The sequence below is a fragment of the Rosa rugosa genome, chromosome 3 (genome assembly GCF_958449725.1).
Source record: "Rosa rugosa chromosome 3, drRosRugo1.1, whole genome shotgun sequence".
Taxonomy (NCBI): Eukaryota; Viridiplantae; Streptophyta; class Magnoliopsida; order Rosales; family Rosaceae; genus Rosa; species Rosa rugosa.
In genome coordinates, this window is record NC_084822.1 from 22002411 (window position 1) to 22016945 (window position 14535).

The following is a 14535-nucleotide window of genomic DNA, read 5'->3' on the forward strand; positions in this document are numbered from 1 at the left end:
ATATCACACGAATATCTGTGTGACATGTTAACACTGAAATCCGTGTGAATAAATAACTGTAACAGATGTCTGTGTAAAAACTAAAACTTTTTACACGGATATCCGTGTGAAAAGAACAATTAGCTACAAAATTCCGTGTGAAAAAGTATAGGTGTATATAAGGTTGACCACTTATTTGATATTGAAATAACGGTGGATTGAGTTAATTTTTTTACACAATACCTATTAATACACTATAAATAGATGGGTAATGTCAAATTTATTAATTTTCAATTTTGATTTTTTGGTTCGCACAAAATTCTTATATGTCTACTAATGTGGTATAACTAGTTTATTAGTTGTAAAGAAAAGTATACCTTCCATGAGCAACAATGTGGAGGAAATAGATTTTATCAAAATCGACCTTTGGATCGATGTTGTCATGATTAGAATAAATAGTTATGGTCAAAATTTCAGCTATTTTTGTTATCGTTTAGGTCTCGATCTACTAGATCAACCCTGAACCCTAAATACCACATAAAACTAATATGCTCATAACCGCTCATTCGCAACTTATTTTTTCGATCTGTCAGCTCTCATACTCTCATGAATATGAGGTATACCAAATAATGTAAAAATTTTGAAAAGTTTATCTCCTCGTGGTTTTACTCCCTTAGGGAAGTATATGTGTATATAAGGTTAACTACTTTATTTGATATTGAAAGAACGGCGGATTAAGTTAATTTTTTTACACCATACCTATTAATACGCTATAAATAGATGGGTAATGTCAAATTTATCAATTTTCAATTTTTATTTTTTGGATGTAACAAAATTCTTATATGTCTACTAATGTGGTATAACTAGTTTATTAGTTATAATGAAAAGTATACCTTCCATAAGCAACAATGCGTAGGAAATAGACTTTATCAAAATCGACCGTAAGATGTTATCATGATAAGAATAAATGGTTGTGTTCAAAATTTCAGCTATTTTCGTCGTCGTTTGGGTTTCGATCTAGTAGGTCAACTATAAACCTTAAATACTACATAAAACTAATATGCTCATAACCGCTCACTCGTAACTTATTTTTTTGATCTGTAAACTCTGATGCTCTCATGGGTAGAAGCTATATCAACTAATGTAAAAATTTCTGAAATTTTATCTCCTCAAGGGTCGGCTCCCCTTAGGGAAGTAGAAGCGTTTAAAGGGTTGACCGGTTTATTTCATGTCAAAATAACGGCGGATCGAGTTAATTTTTTTACACAATACCTATTAATATGCTATAAATAGATGGGTAATGCCAAATTTATTGAGAAATCGTTAATTTTTTATGTTATGTGAATTATGGAGGGACGGATTTCCATTACAATAAGTTTTTGGTACAGATTTCTATGTGAAATGAGTAACACACGAATATCAGTGTGAAATGTTAACACAGATATCCGTGTGAAAAAGAACAATTAGCTACAAAATTCCGTGTGAAAAAGTCTATTAGAGACAGAATTCCGTGCAAACAATTGAATGACAATTGCATGTGTTACTCAGATAACTATACACGGATATCAGTTACAAATGTGTAAGTATTTCACACGGATTTCTGTGGCAAAATAATTTGAAAGAAAATTATTATCAATAAAAATAATTTCAAAAAATAAGAGCGGGCTAATCAATTTATTCCCGCTCAATATTTGAATATTCCCACGGATTACTGTGGATACTGTGTGACATGTTAACACCGAAATCCGTGTGAAAAAATAACAGTAACAGATGTCTGTGTAAAAACTAAAACCTTTTAACACGGATATCCGTGTGAAAAAGTCTATTAGAGACAGAATTCCGTGTAAACAATCGAATGACAATTGACATGATAGTTATTAGTTACTAGGTAGATATACTCGGATATCAGTTGCAATTGTGTAAGTATTTCACACGGATTTCCGTGAGAATTCTATTTATAATTAGCATATTGATCAAATTCACTACAGGAAAAAGGTAAATCTCTCCCTCTCATTTCAAAGGGTAAACCCCGCTCTCTCTCTCGACCTCCCCTGCACCGCCGCGATGATGCCGAAACCCTATCTCTCTCTCTCTCTCTCTCTCTCTCTACCTCACCCGCTGACCCATTTTCTTTGTGGCTCATCTCGAAGGTGGACTGAACGGAACTATGTGAACTTGCTTCTAGTCGTGGCCGGAGGACGTGCAGTCTGCCGTTGACTCGTCGGAGGAAGGCGAAGAAGATGGTGGCTGCGGTGAGTCCACCTTGGTGGTCGGAGATCGATGACGGAGGAAAGAGTCTTCCAGATCCACTTTCTCTCTCCTCCATCTCTCTCTCTGTGGAAAGGGGGTTGATTTTCTTTAATTTTGATTCTATGTAGTTTCTGGGTTTCGTTTTGGTTTCCCAATTTGTCGATTAAGTGTTATCCCTAGTTAATTTGCTTATCTAGTTGTGCTTGGGTCTTTGTAGATACTTGATAGCTCATGAACTATGCTTGAGCCAACCAAGGCCTTGCCGAATTGCAATCTCCCAAGTCTCATCTGGTTAAACCCATTTGTTTTATTATTTATTAACGTCTGGAATAGCCTTTCCCCAAAATTATTATTGGCTGCATCACAGCCAGTGCAATATCATCCCTTTCTCTAAATTTGCTCTTTGCTATGGTTTTCTTGAGATTGATTGCATGCTTAACCCAGTTTCAATTGGTTCATTGATGAGCTTCCTTTAATATACAGATGTTGTAGGAGATATTAGTCGGTCTTAGTTTATTGTTAAATATTTTGCTGCTATCTTGTCATAACTGTGTGATGCAGTCATTATTTACTGCATCATTCTTTACACTAAATGTTCTTTCTATATGCATTATAGGTCTATTTCGTATTGCACTAGAGTTACAATGGCTCTATTCTTGCTTGCTGTTATATTCATGTAGAAGAAGAAGGAGAAGGTGGAGGCAACAACGAAATCGAGGATGGTTTCTTTAATATAAAGGCTTTAGGGAAGTATTTGAAGGCTACGGAAGCAGAGGAATATGAGAATGACAAGGAGGATGAAGAAGAAGATGGTGAAGATGAGGAGGAAGAGGATGATGCCCAGGAGGTGAGGCTGGTCTTTTATTTACTTGGTTTTGGTTTAAGAATTTTGCTGATTTTTGAATCTTTAATTTTCTGGTTTTTGCTCATTCGAATTCCTTTTGCCTGTTTAGCTCATGAATCTAGGGGAAGGTGAGGACGACGGGGATGGCATGGATGCAAGGTACTGCATTCATTCAGTTACTTGGGTTTTGCGATTATTGATTGATTATAAATACATTGTTCATGTATATTTATTAGTTTGATTATAAGGTGTTTCGGGTTGTTTCTTTCCATTTCATATGTTTTGCTTTTGATTAATCAGCGTTACTACATCTGTCTGTGTCTGTGTATCTGCATTGGTATATGCTTGACTCTACATTTGTGCTACAGATATGAAGACTTCTTTGGGAAAAAGGAACTTTCTACTCACGAAAAGCAGCAACTGAAACTTAAGTCCGAAATAGAGCAGAGGGAAAAAGCAAATATGGACCCCAAAACTTGGACCATGCGGGGAGAGGTACGTTGTTTCTCATTTCTTTTATTTTACTTTTGACACTAATTGACACTTAGAACTTCAATTATGTAGTGAAATACATGAGTCTTTAAATGGATTACACATTAGTTTTGGCTTTGGACAGGTAACTGCAACAAAAAGGCCACCGAACAGTGCGTTAGAAGTTGATCTAGATTTTTAACACAATGTTAGACCCGCCCCTCCAATCACAGAGGAGGTTACAGTAGCAGTTGAGGATATGATCCGGAAAAGGATCAAGCAGGTAAACAACATTTTTGATAGATACATTACAGAAATGTGCTTTCATGTGATCAGTTCAAATTTCAGTTATTTATTGTTTTTGGTCTTTTGATCAATCACATATGTACAAGGAACTATTTGGTATGTTGTATGGACCGCTATAAATTAGAGAAGAAAGATCCTCATTCGTCATTGTTTGACTTGTATAGTCGTATTGTTGTTTGTTTCTTCAACTTCCTCTTTTTTCTTTTTTTAAGTGGATCATAACCGGTCATAAAATGGATCTTGATTTGTTTTATAGGAACTTTTTGATGATGTTCAAAGGGCTCCTGCTTTACCTACTACAGCTCCAAGAGAAAGAAAGGAGATGGTAAGCATTATTCTATAATATCTTTGGAGTCTAATTATAGTATGTTGTAGAAACATTAACTTCTTCAATGTCTAATCTTTCTTTGTTTGATATATAGGATGAGAGTAAGAGCAAGAAAGGTCTGGCTGAAGATTATGAGGTATGTGTCTTCCGATGCAAAATGCATCACTTGGTTCACCAACATGCTTTTGTCCCTTTGAGCTGGATTAGTTTTTTTCTTAAGATCTATATGTTATATTCAGAAGTTGTTTTCTTATGATAGTATGCTCAGTTACAAGGATAAAGTGCTGAGTAGCTATTTTATCTACCTTCTGCAGCAAGAGTATTTGCAAAAGATGAATGCAGATTCCGGCCCATTGTCATCCAAAGACAAGCAGAAGAATGAGGTACATGTTTTGATTGCTGTTGTTTCTATCTTTGCTACGATTTTATGTTTCTTTGTAATACATAGAACTTTAATCTCCTTGTATACACAAATTTATGCATACCTTTATGAATATCTTTTGAGGTTTTGTATTATGTGTTCATCCTCCTCTGTCACAAAAGGGTAATTAGATTGTTAAGCATATCACGGTTGTACCATTTATAGGAGGTATGCATTTTCTATAAACAAAATTATCTCTGAAAAGGAACTTGGGCACGCCACTCACAACTAACTATCAGAAAGAGGACAATGAGTGCAGCATAAAGAGGAGTTTCACCAGCTAGGTGGGGTGTGGTTGCAAAGTTGCAATGCCTTAACCATTCTATTGTGATTCCATCCTCAGCCATCAATGATGTGTATTGACATGAAATGCTTCAAACTGTTCCAGATTCGCAGCTGAACTAAAAGTGTTAGTTTCACCTACCATTATCTAGTTTGATGGTTGTGTTTTTGTCTACTTTGAGTTAGTCCTTAAAGCATTTTGATGTATGCTCATTCTTGGACAAGGATTATGTTGTTAAAGGGGGAAAATCTTAGTGATATTCCACCTTCAACAACAATGTATACTAGGAATGTAAAGAACATCTTGCTATGAATGTAAAGTTTATTCATGTTCGATTGAGTTGTGGATTTGTTCACTTGATTGTAAATATTTGAAGTGTATTTATTGTACAGAAATAAAACTATTATTATGTTCGGGTTGCAAATTAATTAGTAGATTTTTTTTTTTAAAATGCTGTCACTATTACACACAGAAATCAGTGAGAGTTAGGGTACATGGATCTCACACGGAAATCCATGTCAATAAGGTTATAGGTTTTGACACAGAAATCAGTATGAATTGCATTTCACACAGAAATCCGTGTGAAATACAGTTTACACATTTGGCACAGAAATCCGTGTGAAATAGAGTTGTTCACACGGATTGCGTTCCATTCCGGTAATTTATATTTATGGAATTATAGTGGGGCCCACGTAACCTTTTCACACGGACAACATAATCCGTGTGAGATATTACCCCCCCCCCCCCCCCCAAACCGCACGGTAACACCAATCTGTGCGTGCACTGTGTGTAAAAGCTATCACACATTGAAATCCGTATGAGAAAGTCTTATTACCCACAGATTAAAATCCGTGGGTAATTGTTGTTTTGCTAGTAGTGTGACCTAGACCAGATAATTCTGAATAAAGAGTGAAGCCTAGCATATCTAGCTACATTCTTCTTTTGAAAAGTGCTCGAGATATATACGGATAGTTCTCTTCTCATAGAAAAGTCCAGGCTTGATTGCTAACGCATTTTCTGAAGTAAAATCCCTGAAAGTGCTCCCTTGAGTGACAAATGCTGCGGGGTTGTCCAAATATATAGAAGAGAATCCTTCCAAAGAAATACCGAATTATTGCAAGTTTTAAGGAATTCTGCTTTTAGACTTCCCTTGAGTGACAAATGCTGCGGGCCGGGGTTGTCCAAATATATAGAAGAGATCCGTTCCAAAGAAATACCGAATTATTGCAAGTTCCAAGGAATTCTGTTTTTAGATTTCAACCTAATTAGTGAACTGTGTTGGCATTTGACTCCAATCAAGCTTTATAAAAGTAATCTACTTCTTGCATCAGAAATAGGTGAACTTCTGTCTCCGCTAAGTTCTGAGAAGTTCCTGATCCAAGACTTAAAGTTCTTACAAATTTGTTACCTGAGAAGTATTTCAATGTTTCACCAGGAAGCCTTACTCCCTATCATGGAGTACCATTTTAAGTACACTTAACACTTTGTGGTTTGCTACAAATGGGTCGATGAATATCACAAAGTCAACTAGGTAAATCTCTTCATTGTTTCTTTTCTTTCCTGTGACTTCACATAGTAGATTGTTAGTCAGCATCACAGGAGCGTGCATATCTCTATTTGCTTTGTAGTTCACTTATGTGGTAGCATATTTCTATCCTCCATGAAATTATATACCACTAACTCTTTCAGCCAGAGTTCCTTCTATAACGTTTGGTAAAAATTTTGTTTAAGCTTTCAATTTCATGTTTTTCAGTCCTTTGGAAATTGTTTGGTTATTATGGCTACCTCAAGGTTTGTTTTTTTTACTTGGCTGCTTTTCCCTATTTGCCCTCGGCAAAATGCTGCTCAAACTAGAAGATAGACCAAAATACAGTACGTCCTTGCTCAAAAGTTTTCAAATAAAATCTGTAGATTAGGATACAAATGGTTTTTTTTTTTTTTTTTTTTTGGTTGTAGGATAGAAATTGTTACGCCTAGACAAAAAGTCAGCATTGGAAATCATCTCTTATTCCAAAAACTAAGACTATTGAAGGAGGTCTCTAGCCATATATTCCTATGTTTGCTTGTATAAGCTGTCTAAAGAATGTAACTACTGAAATACTATTGAAGAGGGTGTTTTTTCACCACTACTCTAACATAATAGACGATCTGTAGATTGCTCTAATTGAAGAACTAGACTGTAAGTTCACCATAAAATATTTGAAATGAAAGTAATCTAGTAATTGCAGCCAGTAAGAATATGCTTTTCCAAGCTATATTTGACAATATAATACTGTATCGATGCAGGAAAATCTCATCAGAAAGAATTTGAAGTGTTTATCGGGGAATTGTTACCTTGACTTCAGAAGCAGGATTCAACAGTTGGTGATGTTCCTCTTTGAGCTTTTTATAGCGATCAATAACTGATTTCATGCTGATAAGAAGGGTCATAGTTAGTTAACTCCACACGCTACTTTGTACCTAATAATAGTTTAAACTTCCTACTAGTATTTTGGTCATACCATGATTATTAGTAAGGATTTGGCTTCTCTGCTAGAACTATAATTTGCTAGAAAAAAAACTGCAAGGGATGAACTTGAAGTGACTTCTTGATGCTTCTTGATGTGGCATCATTTTGCCCTTAAATCTATATTTGACGGTTGTGAGTTAGATTGGTTTGAAAGTTATAATCCAAGCACATTATAGCAAGTCATATTCTAGCAGAGAAGCCGAGTCCTATTAGTAATCACTATCGATCGGCAACTTTTGTTCTGTTTGAAAGTTAGATTGTATTACATAAACCAAAGGAATCGATCAAAAAACAAGACGCATAAAAGACCTCAGCAATAAACGGCACATAGGCCTAGCAATTAAGACACATGCAGTAGCAAGAGTTTCTTTTCATTGTTGTTGTTCTCCTTGCAGTTTAGTTCGCAGAAAAGAACCATATTCATTATCGAAAAGCTAAGCATTTAGGAGATAGACCTGGGCTAGAGGATGACGTGAGAGTGACATGGAGCATGTGTGACCGTCGCATTCAGCTCCACAACAAAACCATTTGACACTAGTTGGAGAGACCCAAATTCTTATAAAAACATTGGCAATGTCCCTCTTTCCAATGTGGGATATATCTCACATATCATGCCCTAACCCTATTCTGCGTGGTTCAAAGGAACTCTATCTGTTAGGATACCGCAGTGTAGGTCTTAGCTTCTCTTTACTGCCCTAACCCTCTTTCCGCAGTTGCAGGGCATTTGAACTTTCAAAGATAGCTCTCCCTCAACATACCACGTCCTTGTCCCTCTAGTCGTACCTCTCTTAAATAGTGACATAATGTACTGTCACTATTGGAACATTTTAATTAATGAATGTCAATATATTCCTCATAACATTTTATTATTATACAAATATATTATTTATTATTTTAAACTTAAATTTTATATTTGGGTGGGTATATAATGATTAAGTTTTTCATTACAAACACCTATTTATTAGCATAAACTGACACTACAGACCCTAAGAACATATAAATCTTACATGCTATTAATTTTATGACAGATGGAGTCGATTTCTATTATCATTGATAACAGAAAGCAAAATAGAAAAGAATACAGCGGGTTCGGGGGATAGGAAAAACAAAGATGTTCATAAGCAAAATCAAATAGCACCACAATCAAATGTAAAGTAAAGAAAACACCAACCAAAGTTCAAAGAAAAATCAAAGAAGCTAGCTTTGAAGAAGATATGCAGAGACTATTACACTTAGCCTTATAGGTCACACTAGAAGACGTTAACGACCCCAAGTGCCACTTTGGGTATGCTCTTATGTGTTTTTAGGATGGATTTCACTAATTATTATGCCACGCACAAACAAACTTAGCCTCCAGGTTGGTTAGACCTCAAGACAGAGCTTTCTTAGAATATGCAAAGGATTGGGCCAAGCCTGGAAGCTAAGTTTGTTAGAAACAGTGCCTCGATTTTCGTTGGCATATTCTTAGAAAGCTAGACCTGACCCAATCCTTTGCATATTTTAAGGATATGCCAATGAAAATCGAGGCATTGTTTCTTCATAAGCTATAACAGTAGCAATCTCCTGAAATCAATTATCTCTGGTTATAAATTTTTAATTGGAAACAAACAAACTTAGCAATCTGTTATAGCTAATCCTTTGCATATTTTAAGGAAGCTCCGTCTTGAGGTCTACCCAATCCTTATAAAGAAACAGTACCTCGATTTTCATTGGCATATTCTAAATAATATGATGCGACATGGGTTTCATGGTTCTGTTTCGACGGCGGCACGGGTTGTATGGGTGCGGGTCGATGCGGTGCGGGTTCTGTGGCGGTGTTGTCATGGCGGTGGGGTGCGTGGCGGCGCAGGTCGGGGCAGCGCTAGCCCGGAGCTGTGGTGCGGCGGTGGGAGGCAAATGGAAACTGGGCCATGCTGGGCTTGTTGAACCTTGTGTGGACCTCTTCCTTGGGTTGCCTAGGGCTTGAAATTTTGGGCTTGTAGGGTTTTTGCCCTAGGCCCATATAAATTCTCTTTGTTTTAGGGATCCTATGTTAGTAGTTTTTACTTTCAATATTTCTCTAAGTTTTTTTAGGGATCTATGCACTTTTGTGTCTCTAGTGCCTCTGGAGTAGTACTAAAGGAGGATTTACGCTAGTCTCTACGAATTTGATGTATAATGAGTGGACCTATTTCTATGTACCACCGTGGGTACTACCGCACCTTCTTGATCTGTCTAGTTGAAGGCAGTAGAAGGGTATGTAATGGCCATTCTGGCATGTGATGAATACAATTGACACCCGATTTGGGTTTGATTAAAAAAAAAGAAGATAAAATTCTATTCCAACACAATACCTAAACAAATTAATGTTAAATTTAACTTTTGTTGAGGAGGGAGAATTTAACTAAAACTCAAATTCATTCTCAAAAAAAAAAAAAAAAAAAAAAAAAAACTATTAACTCAAATTCTCCAACATTTAAATTAATTTAACTTGGGATTTTGCTGAACTTACTAAAGCATAACTTAAACTTGCTATCTATATTTCACTTTAGCTAACATAGCTAATAAAAATAGCTATTTTGTTAGCTATTACTGTTGGAGATGCTCTAAGGACAAAAGTTCAACTCTAGATATCTCTGAGGTTGATGTGATTTATAAGATAGAGAGAGAAAAGATGCCAGAAGTACTCCCTGGCTCTTCAAAATGTTTTTTAGGGAACATAGTATTAGGTCTTGAGTTCCCCCTTGTTTTTTGGTTTCCAGATCATGTTCTTTCTGTTATCCACGGATTTGCGACTGGTTATCTCACTATACTCAATAGTTAAGTCTTTATTTTTTTTTTATAATTTTTGGAGAGCAGATCAGAGATTTGAACTTGAGACTTCATTTACCATTAGAAATATCATTAGAGAAACTAGTAAGGCCAATTAAGTTCATTAATTAAGGTGTATATAGGTAATGCGCGGGGAAGATTCTTGGTATTTATAATAAGGACTATGAATCTAAAAGTAACTTCAGCTAGCACTTTTGAATGAATCTTAATAGGTTTCAGATTTGTTGGTTCCTTCAAACTCATCCCGTAAGTGAGCTCTTTTTATTTATATAATTTATTTTGAAAAAAAAAAACAATACTATTAAATGAAGCTACAAAAGACAATTGTAAGAGCATCTCCAACAACTTTCCCATAAAATCACTATTTACTATATAGGGACTCAAAAAAAAAAATCACTATAATTATAATTTTTTATCCATAATTTCAACAGCTTATTTATCATATTTTTCACAATTTATTATTCATAACTAAAATTGAAAAATATTTTTTAAATCTGAAAAAACATAATCAAATAATTAATGATTAGAAGAAAGAAGAAAGAAGAAAGAAGAAAGAAGAAAGAAGAAAGAAGACAGAAGAGAGAAAAGAGTAAATGATGATTCCATATAATTTTAGAGCTCGCTGTATAGAGAATTTATTGGAGCAAAAGAAATGCATATGTTCTCCTTAAATAGAGAAAAAAAAATGTTATAGGGAATCTGTTGAAGATACTCTAAGTACTTGTGCATGGGTCTCCTATTTATTTATGTTTTTTTTTATCTCCACCCCTACCCACTTCATTTCACTTATGGCACGTTTACTTACTTGGAATGGAAAATAATCATGAATCGGAGACAAGTGGAATGAGAGAAAAAAGGAATCGGTATTGAAATATTCCATTCCATTCCAAGTAAGTAAACGTGCCCTTAATGGATTGTGTTGTGTCAAGGTATAAAATATGTCAAAATTCACACAATTAATAAACGTGTCAGAAAATTCAAATTCATACCCAACCCATTTATTAAACGAGTTACCTGACTTAACATGCATAACTCATTTAGTAAAATAGTTGTGCCCATATAAATAATATTTGACCTAACTCATTTATGGCTATAAAATGCACAACATGCATATGACTTCAATTCACAAGAATTTGTCCCTAGACATTTATGCAGTGCTGCTCACCTAATTTACATTTTTAAAGGATTGTGAGAAATAAGTGTAAAATAAGTGTATCTCAACTCTACACCCAATCTCACTCATCCCATGATGCCAGTGAGATTCAAACTTATGATCTCCATGTTGTTGGTTATTTAGAATAACCTACAAACCACAATTCACCGGCAAACAAATATCAAATTAAAAGTAATGGACTCTAGATATGCCAAGTGGCTAAAAGACTGAAAAGATAAATATATTATTAAGTAATATATATTTGCAAGGGATCGTGTACGGTACATTAATGTACCGATACATCAAGTAGACTAGTTCCATACAGAGGTAGATTAGCTCGATACAGAGGTAGACTAATTTGAGATCAAGTCAAGCTAGTCTACTTATTCATGGAGTCAGTGTACCTTTATATCAAATCTAGTCAACTTGATGTATTGGTACATTAATATACAATAGAATTTTCCTATTTGCAAAGTAAGTTATAATACGTGGAAAATGTCTCATAGATATTGTATTTTTTGTAATATTTTACTATTTTGACAACAAATCTTACTACATTGGCGACACATGTAGTAAGTAAGAAAAAAAATTCTCACTCAAGTAAAAACAGAGCTGCTTACTTAAGAGACAATTTTTTAAGGAGTAAGAGACAAGTGGACTTGACGGTAAAGAATAAATATACAATTTTAAATTGTTATAATTTAATACATGTGGTAGAGATCTACTTGTCTCTCACTACTCCTTAGAATTATCTCTTCGGTGAGCACAACTGCAGATTAAAAAATATTAAAAAACAAGAAGACGAAATTGCTCGATCTCAAAATCAGGCCTCTCCCTCCTTCCATCACTGAGAATATCTGATTGAACATTACCTAAGAGACAATTTTTAGGGACTGTGAGAGAAAAGTGGATCTGACGACAAAGAATAGCTGTACAGTTTGAAGTTGTAATAATTGATCTCACTTGACAATATTACTGATGAATCAACTGATAGTTGGGTTCAGTGTTCCAAACAACAGATCAGCATCTTTTGCAATCAATATTTTTACTCTCACAACCATCCCTCCCTCCCTCCTTTTCCAATAAAGACAACATGTTGTGATATTGATCGATAAGATATCATCGATAATTTAAGAGTGACTTGGGGTACATGCAAGCAACCCTCAATCTTCATTAGACATTACTGATTACCACTTTGCCATTTCAAACAACCACCTTGATGCAGGAACCTATGCATAGTTGAAGCCTATGGTGTGTGCACTGTGAAAGCGTACCATATACATACATTTTCCATATGTGTGTCTGTGTGTACACACACTAGCCTTCTTCATACATGCTTTGCATGTGTAATAGTTTTTTCATTTTAAAATAAAAAAATAAATGAAATAAAACAGTTATTGCAGAGAGAAAATAGTGAGAGAGAAAAGTGGGGGTTGTGGGTTAATTTCTTTTTAATTTTATTAACAAAATCTATTTTATAATTGTCATATTTACCCTTGTGATTTAATTTATTCTCAAAGTTTTTTAATCCTTCAGGGTTAAAGCTGTCAAAATTTTCAGTTTTGGCTAACAAATCCTCTTCTTTTGATAATAGTGTGTGTGTGTAGTATCAAAAGCTGATATATATAACTTTCTAATTTCTATACCTACACCGGACTATACATAGACAAGGAAACAAACCAAATAGCTAGAAAATAAGTCTCCACCCCATATCATCTTTAAGAATGCATTATCAACCCAATCTATAATGCATGAAATTAACTTTCCAGCATCCAGTTAAACCTTCAAGTTTGTCTATCAGAACCAAACTCACATGCCAACATTATTCAGGTTTGCCCTTGACTAGTGCGATAGTGATCAGTCCACTAGCTGACCTAAATATCCTATGCTAGAAGATACAAATATATAGATCAGAAAATATAATTCAACTACTAAACCTCCATTGATCAACTAATGAAGTTAAGATTGTCAGACAAACATATAGGATATTAAGTAGTTCCATCAACAAACTGAAGTCAATAAATAAAATTATGCAATATTTGAGAGAGTGAGAAAAAGAGATATCTAACCTAGTGCTAGCATAATCATAGAGCCTGCCGGTGCTGGAGAAGATGATCAATCCAACCTCAGCATCACAGAGGACTGAAAGCTCCTTAGCCTTCTTCAGCAGCCCATTTCTTCGCTTGGAAAACGTCACTTGTCTGCTCGTCGAATTGTCAATCCTTCGGATCACAATCTTGCCTCTCCCCATCTTTACCGCAATCTCTCTCTTTGATTTCTGTGCTAGATTGGTGTATAAAACTTCAGGCAAGTTTTTAACTTTACCCAGTCAAAACCAGACAAAGCACCCGAAAAAAAAACCCAGAAACAGAAGAACAATACATATGAAGCAAAAAAAAAACAAAATCAGATCAGAGGAAGATTAACCAAGAACACCCAAAAAGAATAAACTGGATCATAATCAATTAGCCCAGAAAAGAAGTTTTCGTTTTCTTTTTAGTTTTCTCAATTAAGCAAGGTATAGAAAAGAAGAACTTACCAGTTTGGAAACTAGCTGAGCAGCTCCAGGTTGCAGCTCCAGTTTCGTATTATTTAAGGAAACATTGGGGGACACCATGCGTTTGAAACCACTAGTGGTTTTTTTGAACACTAAGGGGTCTTTATAGCCAGGCCCACGCCCTAGAGTACAGAAAAGCTTTTATACTCGCGCTCTGAAGCCGCTATTTCATTTGGTGAATCAAACAAAGGTGACAAAGGCATGTTGACTATTGTGAGAGAATAGCTGGAGGTTGTTAAAGTTACGGGGAGAGACAGGAAGGGACAGGTGTCAGAAGGAGAGAGCGAGTGGGGGCTGACGGAAAGAAGGAGTGGAGAAAAAGAGTATCCTAGGAGTCTCAGAAAAACCTGAATTCGTGAGGTTTTTAAACAGTGGAAATTGTAGCAGAGGTTGACGTATGGATGATTGACACGTTTGTTTTGAAAAACCGTGGGCGCTCCAAAAAGGGAGGGAGGATTTTAGAGGCTGTATTGTATATGGAATTAGTAATAGTTTTAAAGAAATTTATAAAATTTAAAAATTTGAGTGTATTTAATATAGATTTTTAGCGGCTCATGAAAGTTTTGGGGTATTTAATTGAAATTTTTAAAGACTTGATGAATTACATCAAAATCTAAGGGTAT

At 35.3% G+C, this 14535-nt stretch overlaps 2 protein-coding genes across 14 annotated transcripts in view; one reads left to right on the plus strand and one right to left on the minus strand.

Moving 5' to 3' along the window:
- The window catches only part of LOC133741087 (MADS-box transcription factor ANR1-like), a 40728-nt gene extending 26703 nt beyond the window's left edge, over positions 1-14025 (minus strand). For 3 of the 4 annotated variants that reach the window (XM_062169028.1, XM_062169026.1, XM_062169029.1), the window contains exons 1-3: positions 13895-14025; positions 13425-13674; positions 7217-7295 (exon numbers count right to left, since the gene is read on the minus strand). In XM_062169028.1, coding sequence (XP_062025012.1) covers positions 7217-7295; positions 13425-13606 — 261 coding nt within the window. In that variant the 5' untranslated portion in view covers positions 13607-13674; positions 13895-14025. The remainder of the gene's footprint in view (positions 1-7216; positions 7296-13424; positions 13675-13894) is intronic. The other variant, XM_062169027.1, reaches the window with a different exon arrangement.
- LOC133739329 (M phase phosphoprotein 10-like) lies at positions 1930-5221 on the plus strand. Of its 10 annotated transcripts, none has more exons than XR_009860555.1 (9): positions 1960-1974; positions 2130-2231; positions 2846-3076; positions 3183-3232; positions 3442-3568; positions 3690-3827; positions 4107-4175; positions 4273-4314; positions 4493-5221. XR_009860555.1 is itself a non-coding variant. In XM_062167081.1 (8 exons), exons 4-8 carry the CDS (start codon positions 3804-3806, stop codon positions 4798-4800), a joined length of 240 nt encoding a protein of 79 aa, XP_062023065.1. In that variant the 5' UTR covers positions 1981-3076; positions 3183-3232; positions 3442-3568; positions 3690-3803; the 3' UTR covers positions 4801-5221. The 10 variants fall into 10 exon arrangements, 2 of the variants coding, with proteins under 2 accessions (XP_062023065.1, XP_062023066.1); XR_009860557.1 differs by having other exon boundaries at positions 2910-3076; XR_009860556.1 differs by lacking the exon at positions 1960-1974 and adding an exon at positions 1975-2001.
- Positions 14026-14535: the final 510 nt, after the last annotated feature.